Here is a 25,224-nt window from a genome sequence, read left to right on the forward strand (position 1 = left end):
ATTAAAATAATTTAAATTAATACAAAGTTGATACAAATGTGTCAGCTGAAGTCATATTTGCATTATATCTAAGGCAATACTTGTTTAAAATCAATTCAATATACAAATAATAAAAATAATAAATAAAAAATATGATTTTTGTAAATATACTGAGATTAAAATACATGAAGTTTTCCTGGCAAAATGCCAATGAAAAAGATTGGAAATATAATAATATTTATAATAAACTTAATATTTATAGTTTCTATCCCCCCTCAAAAAAAACAAAAAACAAAAAACACATTAACTTTAAAACTCTGAAAATGTTTTAAAATATATTCTGACAGCTTTTTTATTTAAGGAGATCCCATAATACAACTTTACTGTATTTACAAAATATTGTATTATAGTAAATGCTGTGATTATTGTCATATTTTATAATGTCAGAAACTCATTTCAGTCTTGTGAGGAATTGATTATATTCATGATACAAACATCAATTAAAATCTGATTTCAGGTTGATTTGTGACTGTGTTTTATTATTTATGTGCAAAAACAAGAGAAAAGAATTACATAATCTTTATCATGATTGTGACATTTTTACATTTTTAACACTAATAAAACAAATGATTGATGAGACACGACAATAAAACACAAATATACTTACACACACACTGATCTTACTGTCTATATGAGGATTTATCACACACATTAATTCTGATTCATGTTCATATTCATGTGATGAAGAGACTCTATAACATCTCACTGTTACTGATTCATCATCAGCTCAAAGCATTATGGGTACAATCTCTCATCAGTCTGTTCTCATTCATCAACACAGTTTCACTGATGATCTAGAATAAACCCAAAACCCAGCACAGAGCGTCTGAGTGAATGTGGTCTGTTCTGTGTGGATGAGACTCATTGTGTCAGAGACGCTGTAGAAGGACAGAGTTCCTGCACTCACATCCACAAACACTCCTATTCTACTGATGATGGGCTTCACAGGGAGATCAGTGTCTATGTTATTGTGTCTGAATGAGTATCTGTCAGAAGAGCAGAACAAACTCCAGGACTGATCATTACGTCCAAACACACATTCATCACCCCCTCCCTTCCTACTGATGCTCTTATATGACATTGATATATACACATTTCCACTCCACTCAATCTCCCAGTAACAGCGTCCACACACACTCTCTCTACACAACACCTGAGAAAACAGATCAAATCTGTCTGGATGATCAGGATACGACTGTTTCTCTGTCACAAATGTCACTGTTCTGTTCTCCTCAGACAGACTGAGTTGAGTGTTTGCTGTGTTTGGATCCAGTGTGAGAAAACAGGCATCTGAACACAAGAACACACACATTTATAACACAACAACAATCACTACAGCTGTGTGTGTGTGTGTGTGTGTGTGTGTGTGTGTGCGTGTGTGTTGTGTGTGTTGTGTGTGTGTGTGTTGTGTGTGTGTGTGTGTGTGTGTGTGTTGTGTGTGTGTGTGTGTTGTGTGTGTGTGTGTGTGTGTGTGTAAACATACATTTCTTCGGTCCTGCTGTAATCCTGGATTCTCCTCCATGATCAACACTAGAAAACACACACAGACACATTCAGTCAACAAACTGTTGCTATGCAGTTGCTAAGGTAATTAAAGTGCTTGCTAGACTGTTGCTATGCAGTTGCTAAGGTGCTTGGGTTGGTTGCTAGTAGGGATGCAACAATACAGTTAGTCCACGGTTCAATACGTACCTCGGTTTTTAAGCACGGTTTTTGGTTCGGTTCTGACATCTTGCCACTCCAGTGTGGGTTTTTTTTTTTGGAACAAATTAACAAAATACTCCCGAAAACCTCTGTACACTAGAAAAAGCGTGGTTTAGTATATGTCTGTTTATTTTTTCTTTTACGAGAGGAATTATTTTTTCGATTTTTACGCAAAATAGAATGGGTTTTATTCATACTGGACGCCAGAGGGCGCCCTCGTCCATAAAAAACATATATGCGCCAAAGAAGTAGCGCTGATTACGTCCCGTTCCAGCTTCTCTAATATGGATAAAAGCATCGCTATTGCTGTAACTGATTAAAAACAAGATATAACGTTAAACGTTTTAAATGACGAAATGTAAGGACAATAAACTCTCGTCTGCAATAATATATGGTTTATCTGTGTTCTTCAAGCAATCTCGGGTATTTTCATAAGCAATTGTTAATCGACATGCATAGAACATGAGTATAGAATATATTGTCTGCCTCATTCTGTGATAAGAATCCACATCAGATCACATAAGGAAGTTATTTCAAACACTCGACAGATGTTGTGAATTAAAAACAAGTTATAATGTTTTTTTTATAACTTTTGTTTTTATAACTTTTGTTGGACAACAGGTTTAGAAAGGCTTATCATTGCATGTCATTAGAATGGAAGATGGTCTGCGTGTGTTGCTTTTTCAAATATAAACGGGGAAGCGTTTCCTCATTTCAGCACGTGAAATCGCGGGCACACATTCCGAGAGAAATAAAACAAGGAAGTTATTTAAATACAAAACCGAAAAAACTCAATTCACAAGCGCGTATTGAACCGTGGATGTCGTACTGAACGGTTCGATATTATATTGAGTATTGTGACATCCCTAGTTGCTAGGGTGTTGCTATGGAGTTGCTAAGGTATGTAACATGCCTGCTAGACTGTTGCTATGGAGTTGCGAAGGTAATTAAGTTGCTTTCTAGGGTGTTGCTATGCAGTTGCTAAGGTGCACTTTTAACAGGTGATAATAATTACTCTAATAACACCCAACAGTATATTGTGTTTCTATAGAGTGTAATTTCTGAGCTGAGACATTAAAAATGCAGAATTTGACTGTGATTAAGAGTGTTGAACCCAAAAATGCAGACGAGTGTTCAAAACTAGTAACTTTCATCGTGATCAGTGAGAAGTGATGCCTGAATATACATATAGTTGAGATAATCTAGTAAACACAGTACGTTGTGAGGATGTTGTCAGTTGGTCGTCATTTGGTCAGCGTGACATTATTAATGACAACATCACGAGAACGTCATGGTAACGTTCCATTTCTTATAAGTTTCACTAATGTCCCAGAAACGTTGTGTGCACGTCCTCAAAAGACGTCTCTAGTGAGTCACATGGTGAATGTTGTAGTGTTGTGGTCAGCTGGTCTCCAGATCACTTTTCATATTATTCACTACATGTATTAGGCTCTTTTTAAGATGTTTATCATTATATATTGCCTATAATATGAGAAATATACTGAATTCATCAAGCATTTTGCATGATGGCATTAATTATTATGTAAATATAATAATTTATACCATAATTTAAAATGTAAATATATATTTGTCATCAAATTAATGACAAAATAAAAACCAAATGGTAATAATTAATGTTTGTGAATGACAGAGATTTATTGAAAGAGGACACGGGACAAATGAACATTTAATTTAAATCAGCACACGTCACTTTCTGAGTACTGCGTCTGTGTGTCCAGACGGACATGAAGAAAAAGGTAAATATACTTTTATTCATCGTTTTTGCTCATATGATGTTAGAGATCATGTAAGATGAGTAGTGTTTTGTATTTTTGTAGGTTTTCTATATTAATTTTGTAAATAAATGCTCTGTTTGGTTAGCTCATGTCACGGTCTAAGGAAACATTAACTGTTAAAATCCTGAGATAAAACTGTAATCCTTCTTTTTATTTTAGTTTGAAATGTAACACAATGAACTATACAGTATTCACTGTCCAATTATGTAAACTTCAATCGTAATAGTTTGTTTGACTGTCTGTCGCTCTCGCTTTATGATGCTCATGCTCATATTGGCCACGTTCACACAGCAGCAGAATACTGTGTTGTGAAAATGGTCCATCAGACTGTTGTTGTGTCAGAAAGTGGTAATACTTTCAGTTTTACGGACGACGACATATATTTTTTTTTATATTACTTTGGAGACTGTTGCTACGATTACTGGTAAGGAATACAGGCTTGACTCCCATCCCATTGTTCATACGGACAGTATTCAGAAAGCGACTTTTAGAGACTCACACCTGTAAGTAAATGTAGTTGTCAATCCCAAAAACTGACAGTGTGAACGTGGCCATTGTAAACTTAAACATAAACTACTGTATAAACATCTAACAGTTAATTAGACTGAGGCTACTGAAATCACGTTCAGTGTATGTGGGAATTATAATTTCCCCATTTTCCCCTCAAGAAACAGACCTGTAAATTGTTATTTGCTCATTATTGGTGTTAATGGTGTTTTTCACATGCTTGCTTTTTATGCTAGTTAACGTTACCTTTCATTCACAAATAGGTCTGATACATTAGTTTTAACATTTCTTTAATAAACAAATGGTTTACTTTCTTTAGGTCCTGATGGCCAATGAACCAGTCAATGATTCAGTGAGTTGCTTATAAGATGCTCATTTGTCACCACCTAGTAGTTTAAATGTTTTATTCATTGTTGTAAAGCTAATATACTTTTTATCAGCAGGTGGAGAGATTTTATCAGCAGCAAGCAGACAACTATGATTATGAGTAGGGATGATTATCGAGAACAGGTACTGATTTGGTTCCTGACGGTTATGGTTATGACATTGATTCATTACCCTTTAGACATAATTGCATATCATCCAAACCATCTCCAGGTGAATGTCAGCAAGGATCCAGGATCAAGAGATCATCCATCATGAAGACTGCGTTTCATAGGAATCAGCAAATCCTGGGTGAAAAACTAAACCTCATTGTTTCAGTGTCACTCAGGCACAACTGTAGATTTAAATTGATTTTAGTGGCTTATGTGTTTATATTTCAGGCCTGTCTAACCATTCTGTTGCCCTGGATGTGAAGAAACACTGGAACTGCATTTGGTTGAATGAGCTGTGCAGTGATATCCAGACAAACAAGCAGCCTTCCTGGACCCACACCACAAAATGCTCAGGAGGAGTGACAGGTGATCCACAGGGTTGGATTTCACAATTTACTCATAGCTAGATAGATATCACCAGGGTTTAAATTGGGCCGGGGCCGGGGCCGTCCGGGGCTGAGCCCTGGCACATAGATTCAATTGAATGTGAATAAATGAAAATGTTCCCTGAGAACACCCAGTAAAGACACAGTGATGCGGTCTGGACCGTGGCACCGACTTCCTTTGAAATATGCTTAACAATTGCGCCCGCTCCGTCCCCCCACCCCAAATGCTGTCTGTTCATACGTGCATGAATATGTCAGGGGAGGCACACAGACTGGTAAAATAACACTTAATTATTGATTACCAATTTGAATCAGTACATTATAAAGAAAACAATGCCTTAAAATGGTATCTTTAAACTGGTGAACCCTTGTAAACTTTTCAGACCAAGGATTCAGTAAACGAATGTGTTCATAGTAAGTTCAGAACGGCAGAGATTGTAGAGAATCACGTCCAGATGTAAGTAAGTTATTCTTTTCAGCTTGTATTTGGGGCTTATACCCACTTTTCCAGGCATCACTACACCACTGATTTAGAGTAAGTGGTGAATAGTGGATATAGCTACTGTATATAATGCATGCACTGACGGTATAAGGATGCGCTGCTGAGGCGAGACTCACACAGACTCTCCAGGAGAAATTAAAATAACACAGATAAACTCAGCATGATAAGGTAAAAATAAAATAAGAAAATAAAAAGTTGTTATATTTAAATTACAGTTAGTTAAACAACATCACATATTTTCAGCATCACGACTGTTCAATAGTTCTATAAAATAATCTCAAAGAAAGACAGCAAAACCACATCTCGATTCATTACTGAATAATTCATTGTTTTGAACAAATCGGTTGAGTCAAAGTGAGATTTATATGTCACAGCAGATAGAAAGCTGATGAGAATATTGCTTCAGAATTAATCATATTTGCAAAAAAACAAAACAAAAATTTTTTTTTATATACAGTACTGTGCAAAAGTTTTAGGCCACTAGTATTTTCACCAGCTAAAAAATGGTTTAAAGTAAGTTATTTCTATCTTTTGCTGTAGTGTGCCAGTATAAAATATGGGTTTACATTTCCAAACATTCTGTTTGCCATTAATTGTAATAATCTAGTGAGATTTTTGTTTGCACAAGGAGTCTGACAACAGCCAGTGCTCCACACAGATCTGATCTCACCATCATTCAGTCTGTCTCTGGAATGACATGAAGAAACAGAACAAACTGAAACAGACTAAATCCAGAAGAACTGTGGCAACATCTCCAAGATGTTTCAAATAACCAATCTGCAAAGCTACCTGAAAAACTATGCACAAATGCACATAGGGCAAAAGCTGCTGTAAACACAAAGGATGGTCACATCAAATGCTGATTTATTTGAGTTAATAGAAGTTCATTGATAAAGAAAATCTATTTATGACACTGTTTTTGACAGCATCCTCATTTTATGTGCCTAACTGTCTAAAAATGTCAACAGTACTGTAGCTTTGTAGGTGTAGGTCTCTTAAAGCATCTTGGAGATGTTGCCACAGTTCTTCTGGATTTAGTCTGTCTCCGTTTTTGCTGTTTCTTAAGACAGACTGGATTGAATGATGGAGAGATCAGATTTCTGTTTGCACAAGGAGTCTGACAACAGCCTGTGCTCCATACAAAAATCTCACTGGATTATTACAATAAATGGCAAAATGAATGTTTAGAAATGTAAACTGATATTTCCTACTGACACACTACAGCAAAAGACCGACTTTAACTGACTTTGAACCATTTTTAGCTGATGAAAATACTAGTGGCCTAAGACTTTTGCACAGTACTGTATACATATATATATATATATATATATATAATATATATATGTGTGTGTATGTGTGTATATTATACATAATAAATCCTAATTTAACCCCGGAGCCTGTGAACAATTTTGTTTTTCCTCAATCAGAAGGAATTTTGTTGAAATCATTGATGCTTGTATAGTCATGGTACACTGCAAAAAAATGCTTTTCTTACTTAGATTTTTTGTCTTGTTTCCAGCCAAAATATCTAAAAATTCTTAAATCAAGAAGGATTTTCTAGACAAGCGAAAATTATTGTCTTGTTTTCAAGCAAAATAATCTTGTTTTTATCTTGAAATAAGATTATTTTTCTTATCCCATTGGCAGATTATTTTGCTTGTTCTAAGCAAAAACTCACTTAAATTTGATGTCTTTTTTCTGAAAAAAAGACAATAATTTTTTGCTTGTCTAGAAAATCCTTCTTGATTTAGGAATTTTAAGATGTTTTGGCTGGAACAAGACAACAAATCTAAGTAAGAAAAGCATTTTTTGCAGTGTATGTCATGGTACTTTACAAAAATGGTTTTCAATCCTGGACCCACAGCACTGTACATTTTGTACATCTCTCTTTACTGACACACTCTAATATTTGCCTCACATTTCAGGATGAAAACACTAACATTTCAGGTGAAGGAAAATCCACTTCTTTCCTTCAAAACTCCTCCTGAAGCACCTCCTGGTCATTTTTAAACATGTTTAAAAAATATTTGAGTTGGCCTAAATTTGACCAGTGTAAAGGTTCTCCCCCATACCTACATCATACACAACCACATCACTTCACTGTGTTTCCCACAGGATTTTTTTGAGACGATGGAGGATGGCTGGACCTTGGTCTGTGTGGGGGATCTGGGGCCATGGCCTCGTTAATGTACTGTACATTTTAAAGGGGTCATCGGAAGTTGATATGATTCTTTAGGGTCTTAATGAAAAATCTCTAATATACTTTGATTAAAAATTCTCAATGGTTTTGTGGAACAACACCCTTTTTACCTTGACAAAATCAGCTCTGCAAAAATCATCTCATTCTAAGGGGTTGTTCCTTCAAATGCAAATGAGCTCTGCTCACTCCGCCCCTCTCTTCTCTCTGTGGAAAGACGGTCTTGTTTACATTAGCGTTTAACGTTTAGCTGCTAAACTTTCTAACTACCATGTTATAAGGAAAGGCGAACACAAAGATTCATAAAAAACCCTTATACTCACTTCTGCTGTAAGTGAAGCTGGATCACGAATGATTCGCGTGAACATAGACGGATATATGTAGATCGGGAGCTGCATTCCCTTCACATACAAACGTAGTCCGCTGCATCTTCAGCGGCTCAGATGTCGGGAGTAAATGACGAGCACTATGTTCATTATTACATCCAGCAACACAACACCTCAATCACTCAATCTGAGATATTCTTGACTAACTTACATCCCTGCTCCAGCATCAAAACATGGAAAGTTACTGGACTGTTACAGCTGGTCTAAGGTAAGAGCTCATGTCAATCAACTATGGTGGGAGTGTCCTCTGTGGGTGTAACGGCACAACGACAGGCATCTGAGAACGGCTCGATTTGAAAAAGGGGATATTATTTTTACAGATTAATTAAAAACCACTGCACGGATTTTTATCATTATAGGGTAGATTTGTATATACACTGCCAACACACATTAATGTTCAAACAACATGAAAAAGTGATTTGTCTATCTGGTGCACTTTGAGAGTTCAATATAAAGAGCTCCAACCCATGCTGTGGAAATTTAATAAAAAAAAGTCTATGCCAGGGTTCCTCAAATCTTACCCAGTAAAGCCAATCCACTGTAGAGTTCAGCTCCAACCCTGATCAAACTCACCTGCCTGTGATTTTCTAAAGACTGATTGGAATGCTCAAATGTGTTTGATTAGGGTTGGAGCTAAACTCTGCAGGGACACCGTTCCCCACCCCTGTTGTAGACTCTTAAGAGTTTTGTGAATATGTTTTAAACTAAATCTCCTAGCTAGGACATGTAGTAGTAAGATAAAATTCTCTGTCAATACGGCCCCAGATTCTGCCTTTCCTTTAGAAGCTGAAGAAACACTTACGATTTCAAAAGGCACCTTGACAGTTTGTGCCCACCATCAAAAAAGTCTGGGGTGATTTATCCAAATTGTCTGTTTTTGTGTGTGTGTGTGTGTGTGTGTAGATTCAAAGGAAAGGCAATAAATTAGTAAGTCTGGGAACTACTGAAGAAGGCAGCCATGAGGGAAGCAAGTAATCATCAGAATGTAAGTTCTTTGAAAATGTGTGCATTGTTTATTACAAGATGTGTTTTCATTTAAATGTAGTAATGTATACTGTTGGTGAAACTTTGAAACTGGTCTTAAAATATAAATCATTTCTATGATCAAAGCTGAATTTTCAGCATCATTATGTAAGGTCCACGCAGTTGGCCCAGTGGAGGTATCCAATGGTGGCCGAAGGTTTCTTGCGTGTTTGGTCTTTTCAGTGCGCAAATTTATTTAATTTCGGTTAAATTCAAATCCGACTCCATTTTATCTCGACCTCGAATATAGGTTAGAATGTCGATCATTCTAGATCCTTCATAGGATAATTTATCTAGACATCCAATGATTCTATTTACTCTTTAATATTATTGTTCATTCGGGTGCTCATGTCACTCAAAGATATCGCTTTGGCCGTTAGCGTACCTTACGGTCACATTTTCATCAGTCTTGGATATTAGACAGAGGTAATTGACTCATACTTTAGACGGCCGCCCCTATGCTTGTTCATTCTAAAAGTAGTTTTATTTAGTCCCCATAGATCTGTACACACTTGAATAAAGCAACATTATCTCTAGTCAGAGGTCACGACCACTACTATAGATATAAGCCGACCAACATTACTTCTCCGATAGTAGCTTTGGTTTGGTCGTTCCATGGTCTCCCATGTACACTTAGCTAGAGTAATATTACAGTAAACAGAGGTTAGGCTCACCCTATTTAGGTTGGTCGAACAACTTTCAGTTGACCTAAACGGAAATTCCCTTTTAGCCCTTACAGTCTAAGTACACTTGAACTAATACCAAGTGTTAGTCGAATCTCTAAAGATACAGTTGCTCTCCCCTATGCTCCATCTCAACTGAATTTTAGTCCGTTACTGATATGATGCAGGAAATGCAGTAACAAGGATACATTGTAATCTACTAGAGTCAATAATTACAGAGTAAATAAGAATAGAATCAATGTAACAATTTATTAGCAGTCAGGTAGATATGCATTATGCCAATTATACAGCCAATTCAAAGAGATCAAATCGATGCAAGAAATCTCCAAGATGAATCTAGGAGTAAGATGCATACCTGACTTGAGACAAATACATAGTATGAAGTGTGTCAACAATTTGAATTTGCATTAATCAAGTCCTAGACTTGATTGTTTGCACCTTTTGGGGACAGATGGTAATTTGCATGAAAGACACTGGGAAATAGTACACCCTCAATAGTGAGCAAAATATCTCTGAACTCTTAGGATCTGTTTATCTTTTAGTTTACTTCTTGTGAGAATGAGACCATTGTACCAGACACACAGTGACAATTCAAATGATACTAAACATGATTATGGATATCACTTGTATTCCTGTAGAACCGCCTTGTCACAATTCTGTCCGCCTTGTCACAATTCTGTATTGTTAAAGGCGGTATATAAATAAAGGTGACTTGACTTGACTTGACTAGAACATTATATTATGCTATTGACCATTCTGAGTGAGCTGAGTGAGAGGAGATGGGTGAGGGGAAGTGGATAGAAGAATAGGTGGAAAGGGACTTTTCTCACATCTTCTCTCAGTGAGATGTGGAAACAAATGTCTGTATCTTAATAAACTGTGTGTGTATTGTCCGTCTCAGAAGATCAAAGTGTCTGAGGTTCTGTAAACCTTACAATTACTCCAGTTGTAAGTGCTGAAAATCATTCTAATATGCTGCTCAAGAAACATTTTTGATGATTATCAGTGTTGAAAACAGTTGTGCTGCCCAATATTTTTGTGTAGACTACAGTTCAAAAGGTTGGAGCCACTAAGATTTTTGTTTTCTTAGGGAAGACATTAACAGCAAGGATGTTTATAATGTTACAAAAGATTTTAACATTTTTTCAACGTTCTTTTTGTTTTGAACTTTGCATTCATAAATTAATCCTGAAAAAAAAAAAACACAATTTAGACAGAAATATTAAGTAGCACAACTGTTTTCAACATTGATCATCAGAAATCTTTCTTGGGCATCAAATCATCATATGAGAATGATCATGTGACACTGAAGACTGGAGTAAAGGCGACTGAAAAATTCAGCTTTGCCTCACAGGAATGAAATAAATTTTAAAGTGTATTTGCAAAACGATACAAAACATTTTAAATTAAAAACAATATTTCACAATATTACTGTTTTGTACTGTAAGTTTGATTAAATAAATATAGCCTTGGTGAGCAGAATAGACTTCTATGGAAAAACATTAAAACACAAAGACTGCAGATTTTTGACTGATTGTGTACGAACATTAGCAACATTAACAGGTTGATCCTCCCTTTCAGCTGCCAAAGAACGATATTGACAGTACAGACTCAGGATGGTGAAGAGGAAGAACATGTTTGACATCATTTTCTCATACCTTTGCCATGTGTTATAATAAAAACAATAAACCTGACTACAGTAATATGGTACATTTTATTAAAAGTTTCCAGTTTGCAAGGAATCTGAAGTCTCTGACTCTGCACTAGAGGAACTCTTTGCTGAATAAGACCAGGTCATGAGCATGAGCTGGCAATTTGATAATACCTAGAATATCAAAATCAACCGTGGGCGGAAGATCATTTTCTTATCTAGCACCCAAACTCTGGAACAATCTACCCTACACTGTTCGGGACGCAGACACACTCTGTCAGTTTAAATCTAGATTAAAGACCCATCTCTTTAACCTTGCTTACACATAACACATCAACATATTCTTATAATTCAAATCTGTTAAAGGATTGTTAGGCTGCACTAATTAGGTCAACCGGAACTGGGAACACTTCCCATAACACCCGATGTACTCGGTGCATCGTCAGAAGAATGGCATCTACGCTAATATTAGTCTGTTTTTCTCTTATTCCGAGGTCACCTTAACCACCAGATCCAGTCCGTATCCAGATCAGATGGTCACTGCAGTCCCCTGGATCCAGTCCGAACCTAGCCCAGATGGTGGATCAGCACCTAGAGATGACCTCTACAGCCCTGAATGTCAGCGGAGACCATATCGACTAGATGAGCCCCAGAGACGGATCCCCAGTGAAGACCTCATCACAAGACCACGGGAACCAGATGAGTCCTCTGCGTCTGGCCAGAGGAGAACTGGCCCCCCGACTGAGCCTGGTTTCTCACAAGGTTTTTTCTCCATTTGTCACCGATGGAGTTTTGGTTCCTTGCCGCTGTCGCCACTGGCTTGCTTAGTTGGGGACACTTTATCTTCACACAATATTGTATTTTATTTTATTGTATTTGATTAACTACCTTTACCTGAAAATTGAGTGTTTACTGTTGCCCTTGGCATTGTTGATGTACTATTTCCTATTTAATACTGTACAGCCACCTTGTCACAATTCTGTATTGTTAAAGGCGGTATATAAATAAAGGTGACTTGACTTGACACGGTTAAAAAGTAGGTGTAATGTTCAAAAGGTATTTGTAGAAAATAACACTGAATAAGTGCTGATTAATCAATGAATGCAATGTTTTTGCTCATTTTCTGTTGGAATTTCATGTTTTTTTTGTATTGGTTTGCATGTATGTATTAAATATATTCACTAAAATTCTCTATAACCAGGGCTTGAATTGTATGGAGGGCCAAATTACTCAAAATTAAATAATTAAATAAATGTTGAAATGTATAAATAAATCGTTAAATGCATAATTTCATTATAGAAAGCATAAATAAATGTTGAAATATTTATTTATTTAAATATTTATTTATGTATTTAAATATTTATTAAAATATTTATTTATGCATTTAAATATTTACTTATGCATTTATTTATTTAAATATTTATTTATATATTTATGCATTTATTCTATATTTATTTATTGCCTCCACATTTCATTTTGAGGTTTGTGGTTGTCGGCACATCACTCAACAGTAGTGGGCGTCACCTTTCCAGCTCGATTACTTTGGTCTTTCTAATTCAGGCGCCTTTTTCATGTTTTTCGCATCAGGAGCTATAGCTGATCAAGGATGGTACAGTAAAAGATCTGTCGTTAACTCTTGCGGATAAAGTGACATGACATCTGACGCACAGAAGCCATTAGCACACGCCACAGTGCTCAGTGGCACAACCGCTGACACTTTTACTAAACATGTCACCTTATTGTTGACGGCTGGAGTATAACGTTGTCTGTGAAACACACGCATTTAAATGCAGAACGATATTTCATTGATGACGCCTTTCTATCAAATGTAGGATTAGTTACATCGCGGAATTGATTTGTATGTTTGTGTGATGTGCTTTATATTCCTTTATATTGTTGCATCCTATAGAAACTCATAGACTCGTATAGATATACAGAGACACTGAAAAGTTTAAACAATAAAACCCAAAAACTCCTTCTGCTTGACATACTTGAGTTTGTCCAGTGAGCAGTTTGGATCCTCTAGTTTTTCAGAGAGTAGCTTGACTCCTGAATCTCCTGGGTGATTGTAGCTCAGATCCAGCTCTCTCAGGTGTGAGGGGTTTGAACTTAGGGCTGAAGACAAATAACCACAGCCTTCCTCTGTCACCATACAGCCAGACAACCTATAAAAACATACAACAACAGTCCACATCACATTAGTGTGTTTATTGTTCCTTTTAATATTGAACTGATTGTGATCAGTAAAAACAACTGGTCACAAAAAAGATCATTTTGTGTTCATTTAGCATTATCAGGAAGAAACAAATATTCCCCCAAATCACTGGACATTATATATCTTGCATTTAAATGCAAAAGTAAAGTATTAGATCTCTCACACAAACAATAGTGGCACAATACTGTTCCTGAAAACTTATGTCAACAACGTAGTAAAAGAAAGAATATAAAGATAAAAACAAAACTTCACAGTCAATCAGAAATGACTGTGTCTTTCTCTTGTGCACCACAACAGTTAACCTATCAAAATAAACCATGTAACCTATATAGAAGATTTAAAAACAAAACTTCTTGTTCTAAAATTAAATAAGAAGCTGCTTGCAGATTCCCACAGACACACTTGTAAACACAACATTGAAATCCACACTTGAAAATTTTAAGCCTGATTTTCCTCCCTAAGCAATCAGGGAGGAATAGCCAGATTCAAAAAAATCCATGGGATGTGGTGCTGGGACATTTTCAATAAATTCGAAAAATAGATTGAATGTCTTTTTTTTTTTTTGCCAAAATTAGGCTGTCATTCAATTATTATTATATAACATCTTATCTATCATCTCTGAAAATATATTGGCAAAATGCACAGAGAACTGGTGATTTATTGCAGCAATCAGAAATGACTGTGTCTTTCTCTTGTGCACCACAACAGTTAACCTATCAAAATAAACCATGTAACCTATATAATAAAGGTGTATAAATGCACATTTCCCACCAGTCCTGTGTTAACTACAGCACAAACTGTTTATTTATTTATTTTATTTTTTTTTTTTTTTTTGTGAATATTGTGAGATGGCAGAGTTTTGAGTTTTAAGTAGCTGCTCACTTCAAACAATCTTGCTTGTCTCAATCTGCTCAATCTTGGTGATGTCAGTGACCTAAACCATGTTATAATGGACTATTTCACATCCAGAGATACAGACAAATGTATGTGTATGTGTGTTTCCTGTTGTACATGAATTACAGTAAATTATTGATCTTGCCTTTCATTTACATCTGGAAGGGAATTTCAACTGCAATGCATTTTTTCTACACTACATACTTGCTGTGCTAACATCATAGAGGAAACAAAAAGTGTGAGAAGGTTGAATCCATGCCTGACAAGCTCCTCTCATCATCTCCACAGGCCCATTCCTTTGTGACAGTGGTGTTGTTCTGTACCTCTTGTTCCAAAAGAACACTTAAATGTCCACCTGAATGTTGTCACTGCTGAACTTAAATTTTGAAAAAATGTTTGGACATTTACATGTAAAAAACAGAAGTTGACCTAGAAGGACTACAAATCTGCACTATCAAAAATCATAGCACAATATTTAAATAAGTATTTATAAGTATTGACACTCTTTTAAAGACTTTTCTAAGGACTTTGGATCTGTTCCCTAGTTTCGCTAAAGGAGAGGCCGTAATGTCTTAGTTTAATAAGGTAACTCTGATTTTATTTAAAATGTGTCTCTACCTGCTACCTGTCCTTCCACCTCACTCTACACCCCCCCCCCCCCCCCCCCCGCTTTTTGTGCAGATTTCGTCTTTTCGTCTTTTCTTTCATCTTCGTCTTTATGTATTTTCCGCTTTATAGTTAAAGCAATTGTGCTAAATGTGTAGGCAATGAGGAAAAGTGTGTTTTCTGTGTGTTATTAAATGAACAGTTATTAGTTTAAGGCAAACTGAATATACCATGTGCATTTGATGATATGACAAATTACAGAGTTTTGTTTGTTGTGTTTGGACAAATGATACATAAATGCTTGTGACAGAAGGAGCTAAAATTTATTTATTTTTATTTTTATTTTTTATATTTTATATATTATGAAAACATTTAAGGATTTTGTGCATAGTGTTTTGAGAAAATCATTGGCATGATTTGTAATTTGTATGAAATGAATGAAAACTTGCAATCCATTTAGGACAATTACAAAGTGGTTTAGATCACTCTGTTACCTGTTTTGAGAACAGTGACCTGTGTTTGAAGAAATGTGTCAAATCGATTTAGAAAAACTGTAATATCAGTAATATCCAATGATGCACGTCTTTTGCAACATATTAGACAAACAATTAAGAGTGAATGTGTACATATTTTAATTTAAAAATATTCTTTGCAAATAATATATTTTTTTAAATCCATGTTATCAGTGGCCCAAACTCACAACTAAGAACCCAACTCAACTAAGAAACTCAGAACTAAGAAATGTTAGTTTCTTGTGTCAGTGAATACAGTGGTACACTTCACTTGTATTGTCACACCCTGTGGACTGTTTTGTGTGTTTTTCCCAGTGTATGCCCTTATTTGGTCTTTCCTGTTCCATTTCTAATTATGTCACTGTTTGATTGTTTACACCTGTCTTCCACTGATTAGTCTGTGTATAAGAGTTTGGTTGTGTTCCACGTTTGATTGTCGGTTCTTGAAGTCTTTTCGTTGTGTTTGCGAATATGTGGAGGAATTCCTGAGCGCTTGTCATCTGGTGAGATGGAGCGATGCGACGATCAACGCGTGTTTTCAAATGGGGCTAAACAATGATAAGTTGTTCTGTTTGATAACCCCTGACAATTGCTGCAAACCGGTTGCGGAAATTATCAACCATGTCCTTGCTCTCTGTCATTCCAATTTCTTTGTCGCTGTGGAAGATTCTAATCTTCCCCCCATTTGTAAACACGCGGCCGCTCCAGCTCACCACCGGCCAGCATCCTCCACATGCTGCTCCAACGAGCTCGCTCCATCCGGTCCTCCCTCGCTCCCTCCAGTTCTCCATAGCTCCTCCCTCATCCTCAGCCCAGAACCCGCGGCCGGAGTCAACTCTCGAACTCCGCCCGCGGCTAGCTCTCGGACTCCACCTGCGACTCACTCACGGACTCCAGCCACACCCTCGCGCTCTGGATTTGCAACTGGCAATATGGCAAGCCAGATATACATTAAGAAGCATATGGATTTATGTGAATTAATCTCTTCTGTGTCTCCGCTGGTCCCGTCAAGCTCTCCCAAGTTTCCACTGGTCCTGTCCATTCCTCCAGCACGCCCTCCAGAGCCCGAGTGCCCTCCAGAGCCAGTGCCGCCCGAGCGCCCTCCAGAGCCGGCGCCGTCCGTGCGCCCTCCTGTGCCTGCGCCTCCCGAGCGCCCTACTGTGTCAACGCCTACTAAGCCCGGCTTTCCTGTGCTCTCCTGGGCTGACTATGCCCTAGGTTTCCCCAAGAAAATTTTTTTGGGGGGGCTACCCCCCGATCAGTCATGGCCGGCTAAACTGTGTACTCGGCCATGGCTCTCCGAGCTCCCTGACCCGCCATGGCCACATGGACTGTGTACTCGGTCATGGCTCCCCAAGCTCCCTGACCCGCCATGGCCATTTGGACTGTATGCTCGGCCATGGCTCCCCGAGCTCCCTGATCCGCCATGGCATTATGAACTGTATGCTCCGCCGTGGCTCCCCGAGCACCCTGACCCGCCATAGCACCCGGGACTGCATGCTCCGCCGTGGCTCCCCGAGCTTCCTGATCCGCCCTGGAGGTGTACCTCCTATCCCTCCTTTGTCTGTTCTGCACGAGCCTCCAGGGCTATTAACAGGGTGAGACAGAGACATGGTCGTACAGGCAGAGTAGACAACAATAGCAGGCAGGTATAACGAAGGCAAGGCATGGGGATAGTCTGTGTAGCAGGCGTGGGTCGAACCGTGGCGAACGTAATCCGTTAAGGGCAAGACGAGGGAATAATTCGTGAAACGAGCGAGAAGTCAGAAGGCAGGTGGTGAGACAGATGAGACGAGATGGCCAGGCGAGAAAGCTAAACACGGGGAACATGGGAACATAGGAAACTAGGGAACTCCATGTGGTCATTTAGAAAGCACTAGCATTCAATATTGTTCACTCAAGTCTGCAAAGTTGGAGCTCAACTTGCAAATGCATAAATTTGTTGTGTTCATCATGTGCATTTTTTTTTGCAAGCAACACTTATTATCAGTTTTTGCAGTATTGTTTTAAATTGATCTCATCAGTGTGTAAAACTGTTGTATTGTGTGTGTTTTTGAGGGTTTGTGTGTCATGTCTGAGAACAAAGTTGTTTGTTTTTTTTCAGCAAGATTGAGTTGTTTACAATGGAGAGCTTTATTTTGACCTGAATATAGTAAGTTCAGGGAATTGAGTTAGAAGTCACGGATTTGTGTTAAGAGTTTTGCAAAAAAGAGGCATAATTTCAAGAAATGTTTAAGCAATTGAGAAAAACTGTAAATAAGTGGGAGAGTAAGAGTGATTCTTAGCTTTAAGAAACTTGATAACTTGCTTTTATACTAAAGTTTGAAAATAGGAGTAAATTTCATGAATTCTCAGCACTTAAGACTAAAATGTCACTTTGAGAAGCTTGATAAATATGGGCCCAGAACTGGCCCAATCTGGGCAACACTGACCCAACACCTTGTTCTGGACCACATATCATGTGGAATAATAGCATTTGGGAAGTCTGGTCCTGTATGCCAGAATTGGGCCTCAAGTAAGCCTTAGCATGGCCACATGTAAGCCAACCAAATAAACCAAAAAAATAAATAAACCTAATGTGGGCCACAGTTGATTCTTATTCTAACCCTGGCCTTCCCCACATTCCTCGTGTGGTCCACATGCTGCATGGAATGGTGGCATATTGGCAGTGCTCCACAAACAGGCCACTGCACAGCCTCATTTTAGCTAATAATAAACCACATAAACCATACATATGCATTATCTGGGCCACAGTAAGCCTTAAGTGAGTTATGCTTTAACAATACTCAACATATTGTGAAGGGAAATTTAAAATAGTCCTCCCTAAATGTTCAAATAAGCTGATCCAGAAATGTGAGAGCTATCATTATACAGGGCTCCAAAAAAAAAAAAAAAATCGATTAAAGAGTCATTGGCTCCTATAAGAATAAATGTGTTTTATTTTTATTTTATTATTATTTTTCCATTTAAACATTTCAGTCATACTGTCATGTGTTTATGTCTAACCTGTTCTTGACTGTATTAGCATTTTAGTCCATCTTGTAGATGACCTGGGAACTAATGTTCACTTAGAGTGGAAACTAAACATCTTTTCCCAACTTGATATATACAATCAGAAAGAACTGTTTATTACACAGAATCTGTATCATGGACCAGTGTAGTTTGTGTTCTTCCTGTAAATATTAGTGTTTATAAAATATTAATTCCATCCTATAAATGCTGTCAAATTTCTTTCACACATCCAGTCAGTTTTTCTTCATTAGCAACAAGCAATTTTATGGTGTCACACCCCTGTGGACTGTTTTGTTGGTTTCGCCCTTCTGTGCCCTTATTTGGTCTTTCCTGTTCCGTTTCTTGTTAAGTCGTTATTGGATAATTATCTTCATGTGTCTTTGTCTCGATTACTACCCTTTATAAGTTTGATTCAGCGCCTTGGTCCCTGTCCGATCTTAAAGTTATGCTAGAGTGTGTTCCCCTTCTGTTCCTGTTCTGTACCCTTGTTTGGATTTATTCATTAAAGCCTGTTTGTTATATTTCCTCGTCCTCCGCTCCTTTCTACACACAGCGTGACTGTTACGGATCTGGTCGGTGAGCTGCCGCTATCACCTTGCACCTCACTGACTGTTTCACCACACCCTGGACTACATTCCCCATCAGCCATTGCACTTCACCCACGTCCAATCAGAGACACTGTTTAAACCCCGGTCTTCCTGTTTCGCACTGCCGAGTATTGAATTGTTTTCTAGCATTCATACAAAGCAGTCTCCGTGTATCCTGTGTCTAGTTTCCTTTTGTTTTGCCTTGTTTTTCCCTGCCTTGTGACCTAGCCTAGTTATTTCGTTTTGTCAGTCTCGCCACCTGCCTATTGTAACTCTCACCTGTCTGACCATTCTCCTGCCTCGCCCATTGGATAACGTTCGCTGTGGATCGACCCTCGCCTGTATTACGGATCACTCTCTCTGTCTTGCTGTCTATACACCTGTCTGCCATTATCTGACCCTGCCTTCCTTGACCATGTCTTTGTTTCGTCCCTCGAATAAAAGTTTGCACATGGATCCGCTCGCCTCTCGTTTCACTCCCTCTGTAACAGTGACATATGGGAGATGATGAATTTTATCTTTATCTTGCATTCTTATGATGTAGTCAACAGGTTAAGAAAAAATATTAACATGCAATAGTGCATTAATATAGCTGAAGACACCAAAGCGTGATTTCCATGTCACTTGTCTAGACGCTGTTACAGTGAATTCAATAGTGCTCAAATGATGAGATAGAATTGTGTGATGACTTGGTTTATTCACAAAAGAAAGAAGGTAATAAACAAGAAGTAATTAGCACACTGGTGTTATTCACAATATGAACTTATAAGCATCAACTGAAACTTTACATCTGCTGGCGTCTTCCACAGTTCCATGAGCTCATTACGTCATTTACTGGGGACGCGATATTTAAACAATCTTTCTTGACAGTCTTTCACCAGCAGGTGTATATATTGAAATTAATAATGTCTCATACAGCAGCAAAATACTCTTTATAGTTATTTATTCAAACTGACTGACGAATTTATGGACACCGAATGGTTATTCTGAATAAATCTATTGTTATGTAACAATGTTTACACAGTAGTTTACACCTTTACACGTTTTCCAGTTTGACACAGAACGAGCGATTACATGAGACATTTCAGTAAGTTCTTATAAAATAGCCTAACTTTTGATGTTAATTCATGTTCATATTCATACTATAGTAGTAAAAACAAAGATATAATGGGTTCACTTGTTGCTTTAACTGCGGTGTTAAAGCGATCGCGTCTGTCATGGTAAAGAGCCTCAAAACCGTATTTATTGTTTGATTTTTGTTATGAATTTGCAATGATTTTGAAGCTGATACTTTGTTTATTAGAAAGTAACAAAGCACAAAACTTATTGCGATTACTGGACGGCAAGTGCAACACAAATAGGTGAATACGAAGTTCACACATTAACAGAACACAGCATATTACGGTGACGCATTGGTGCCACACACATATTATATTTTCCACTCAATTATGTCGTAATAACGAGATCTTATGTCATTTTAATGACATCTTTTTTCATAATAACGAGATGTTCTCTCATTAAAAATGACAATTTTCTCGTAAAAACAATTATCTCATTACAACAACATATTTTTTTCTAGTAATAACAACATATTATGTCATAACAACAATATGTTTTTCCCATTATAGAATATGATTACATTATGTGAGCGAACTAAGAGATTTTCTGTGCTCCTGTCGACACAGTCCTGACATAAAGGAGGATCTGCAGGAGGGATAATAGAAATATATTGTTTTAAATGCATTTTCATGCAATGGTTTTTATTGTAGCAGCATGTTTATTAGGACTAATAGAAAAGCATTTTATAACGTTTTGTTGTTATTGTGAAAGTACACAAAATAAAGCAGACATTTATATTTCTTTCCAGTGTTATCAAAATGCAAGAGATGGCGCCGGTGCCGCCGACCCGAGAAGTGCAGTGTTGAGCTTTATATGAAATGTATATTTGCAAGAAATATAGCCTATGCAACAGCATGAAGAAACGTTATTGTGACTAATTTGCAGAACGGTACATGAGATGAACTCTTATTCTGTGTGATGGGACAGTAAAGCCAGGCAGAGATGAAAAGTGGAGTCAAAAAATCTAGCTTAATTTTCGTTTGTCCAACAATAACAATAATAGGCCTAAGAAGAAGAAGAGGAAGAATAGGCCATAATAATAATAATAATACACCGTTTTGAGTCCTAATAAACATGAATTTTCATTACATGAAAATACATTTAAAACATCTTGTTATTATGAGAAAAGATGTCATTAAAACAACATAAGATCTCGTTATTATGACATAATTGAGTGGAAAAAAGCAGGGCAGCAATGCACCACCGTAGCATATAGACTAAGATCTTGATAACAAGAAGCCATAGTATCAATTATTAATGAGAAATGTTAACGATATTGCCAATATCCACACAACTGACACGCCTCTGTCATTTTCAATCTCTCTCAATCTGCGTCTAAGCATGTGTGCTGTCAACACGGCTGTTTGGCAGAGATGAGGACTGTTTGAAAGTCTTTTTTTTTACACAAAAACTTGATGTGCATCGTGTCAGTTTAATATGTGAACATACAAAAGATGTGATCGCAGAACAATCAGGCCGACCGGACTGTATGCTCGGCCATGGCTCCCCGAGCTCCCTGACCCGCCATGGCACCATGGCCAAACACACAGTCGATAGTGCCATGGCGGGTCAGGGAGCTCGGGGAGCCATGGCCGAGCATACAGTCCGGACAGCCATGGCGGATCAGGGAGCTCAGAAAGCCACGGCCGAGTACACAGTCCAGATGGCCATGGTGGGTCAGGGAGCTCAGGAAGCCACGGCCGCGTACATAGTCCAGCCATGGTGGATCAAATTTTCTTGGGGGAACTTAGGGCATTGTCAGCCCAGGAGAGTACAGGAAGGCCGAGCTTAGGAGGCGTTGACACAGAAGGGCGCTCGGGAGGCGCAGGCACAGGAGCGTGCTCAGGAGGAAGCTCAGGCACTGGAGGGCGTTCAGGAGGAAGCTCGGGCTCTGGAGGGCACTCTGGAGGAAGCTCAGGCTCAGGAGGGCACTCTAGAGGCAGCTCAGGCTCAGGAGGGCGCTCTGGAGGCAGCTCAGGCTCAGGAGGGCGCTCTGGAGGGTGCTCTGGAGGTAGCTCAGGCTCTGGAGGACGCTCAGGAGGAAGCTCAGGCTCTGGAGGGCACTCTGGAGGCATGGATGGGACCAGTGGAGACTTGGGAGAGCTGGACGGGACCAGCGGAGACAGATGAATAAATAATCCACATAAGTCCATTGGGTCCTTAATGTTAATTTGGCTTGCCATATTAACAGCCGGTAATCCAGAGTGCAGGGACGTGGCTGGAGTTAGTGAGCGAGCTGTTGCCGGGATCTTTGAGCAAGCAGTTACCGAGATCTGTGAGCGAGCCGTTGCCGGGGTTTGTGAGCGAGCCGTTGCCAGGGTCTGTCAGCGAGCTGCTGCTGTGATCTGTGAGCGAGCCGTTGCCGGGTTCTGTGAGTGAGCCGCGGTCCGAGAGCTGACCGTGGTAGGAATACGTGGTAGGCACGTGGAGGACGCTGGCTGGTGGTGAGCTGGAGCGGCCGCGTGTTTACAGATGGGGGGAAAATTAGAATCTTCCACATCGACATAGTAATTGGAATTACAAAGAGCAAAGACATAATTGATAAATTCCACTACGGGTTTGCAGCAATCGTCAGGAGTTATGGAACGGAACAACTTGTCATCATTTAGCCCCATCTGAAAACACGCGTTAATCATCGCATCGCTCCAACTCACGAGATGAACAACGCTCAGGAATTCCTCCACGTAGTGCTCCAACGGCCTCTCCGCCTGCTGGATGTTAAACAGGATTTCCTCAGCCCAGAACATTTTGTTTGGGTCGGTTCTTCTGTCAACGGCGTCGTGGTGTGCGGGGAATGAGGAGTATGACGAGGAGGTCCAGCAAATGCACATTTATTAAATAATCCACAAAACGAACAGGAACGGACAGGAATAGCAGGGAATCCAATGTAAAAACAGACACGAACAGAACTAAAATGAACCAGAGCAACATAAACTGACTGAGCATGACGTTAACAATAACCGACAACCAGACAGTGAACACAACCAAACTTAAATACAATGACCAATCAGGAGGAGATAGGTGTAATCGATTAAACAGTGACGTAATGATTGAAAATAGAACAGGAAGACCAAATAAGGGCATACACAGGGAAAAACACACAAAACAGTCTACAGGGGTGTGACAGTTATAGTGCACTTCTGTTTTTTTTTTTTTTTTTTTTTTGCACAGTACACATAAAAACAAATGCCATTAAAAGCATTTCAAAAAACAAATTGCTGGTTATGTATCTTAAGATTCATATCCAGATCAGCCTGCATCAGTTAACTGTGTTGCATCCTACTAAAAGTAGCCAAATTCTATTAAAATATTTAGGCCATATTTACTATTTCAAATGTACATTTCAATTAGCCAGTGTCAAGTGCTACATCCAAACCAGAAGTGGCCTTCCATCTGTTTTATGATATATGGGAATATTTGCCATGTCAAATGTGGGACAAGTTAGGCTTACATACTGACTTGCCAAAGCTGACTCTGCCATATATTTGCCAAAAGTGGCCCAAATTGTTATGAATTATTTGGGCAATATTTGTCATATTATATGTGGGCCACTTTAGGCTCACAGCCACATTAGCCAGTGCTTACTGTACCATATCTTTGCCAAAACTGGCCCAAATACATTTTAATATACCTGGACCACATTTGCTGAAACATATGTGGACCACATCTGGTTTATACCCTGATTAGCCTTTGTTGATTGTGCCATATTTTGGTGACCCACATCCGGATGCTATCTGGGAATGTTTTTGTCTCTTGTTCTGGCATTGCATTGAAAGCAGATTAAACATTTGTTGACAAAATTCAGTGGCCATTTATTGTGGTAGCATTTTTTTAATTATTTTATGGAAAACCAGTTACCTCAGTATCTCCAGCTGACAGTTTGGACTCTTTAGTCCTTCAGAAAGAAGCTTCACTCCAGAATCCTGCAGGTCATTTTTACTCAGATCCAGTTCTCTCAGGACAGAGTTTGAGGATTTTTTGAGGACTGATGACAAACTCTCACAGGACTGAGCAGTGAGTTCACACCCACACAACCTATGAAGAGAACAAAACAAACAGCCATATTAATGTGAATTTTTCAGATAGGTTATATAGTTTATAATCTGCATGTTTGTACTGAATAACACTTTATAATAAGAATACAAGAACAAAGCACTTTTAAATAATTTCAAAACTATTATAGTTCATTAGTAGTTTATACATTAATAGACTATATCATGGGAGTCAGAAGCAAAATAAATGTGGGTGGGTCCTCCCCCCAAAAAATTACTGGAGTATATGCCATTTTCTGTAGTATGGTGCCTTTTATTATGTATATTGCCTCTATCCAGTAACGTGACAGCACTACAAAAGACAGCTGTTAGAACGCATTTTCAGTGGCGTAAGCGATAAAGCGATTTGATGCAAAGGACCCGAGTTCACGTCCGCCTGTTGCCGAAATCAGTCTTTTGCTTTTTCACATCTCGTTTTGCATCGAAAAGGCATTTGTTATCAATAAAAATAAAAATGAAGGAAATAATATTAAAATTTGAATAAAGTATCGAGTAGGCTTAGGTGTATCTGAGCAGCAGATACGCTCAGATGCTTTGTTTTCTTTGCTGTGTTACAGAAGTGCAGCAGGCGTGAATATTCCCTAAACACACCTAGAATAGACAGCGCCCGCTTCCTTTTAAATATGTTTGATGATTGCGCCTGATGCACCCACGCCCGCTCCGTCCACTCCTCCACCCCAGATGCTGCCTGTTCATATGCGTGAGCATGGAGCTTAATCTATTAGCACATTCGTCATGTGGAATGGATTTGACTGATGGTGCTCTAAAAAGTGCGCAGACATATTCGCCGAATTAGAGACGGTAAAAGTGGGTGGGT

The 25,224-nt window shown here is 38.5% G+C and overlaps 1 protein-coding gene across 1 annotated transcript; it reads right to left on the reverse strand.

Moving 5' to 3' along the window:
- Nucleotides 1–315: 315 nt before the first annotated feature.
- On the reverse strand, nucleotides 316–24,390 carry LOC127161695 (NACHT, LRR and PYD domains-containing protein 12; the record flags this gene model as incomplete). Its single annotated transcript, XM_051104405.1, has 4 exons — nucleotides 316–1,329; nucleotides 1,523–1,569; nucleotides 13,402–13,575; nucleotides 24,214–24,390. Coding segments are annotated over 4 exons (916 nt in total), but the record flags the coding sequence as incomplete, so codon positions are not given.
- Nucleotides 24,391–25,224: the final 834 nt, after the last annotated feature.

The sequence above is a fragment of the Labeo rohita genome, unplaced genomic scaffold (assembly GCF_022985175.1).
Source record: "Labeo rohita strain BAU-BD-2019 unplaced genomic scaffold, IGBB_LRoh.1.0 scaffold_719, whole genome shotgun sequence".
Lineage (NCBI taxonomy): Eukaryota > Metazoa > Chordata > Actinopteri > Cypriniformes > Cyprinidae > Labeo > Labeo rohita.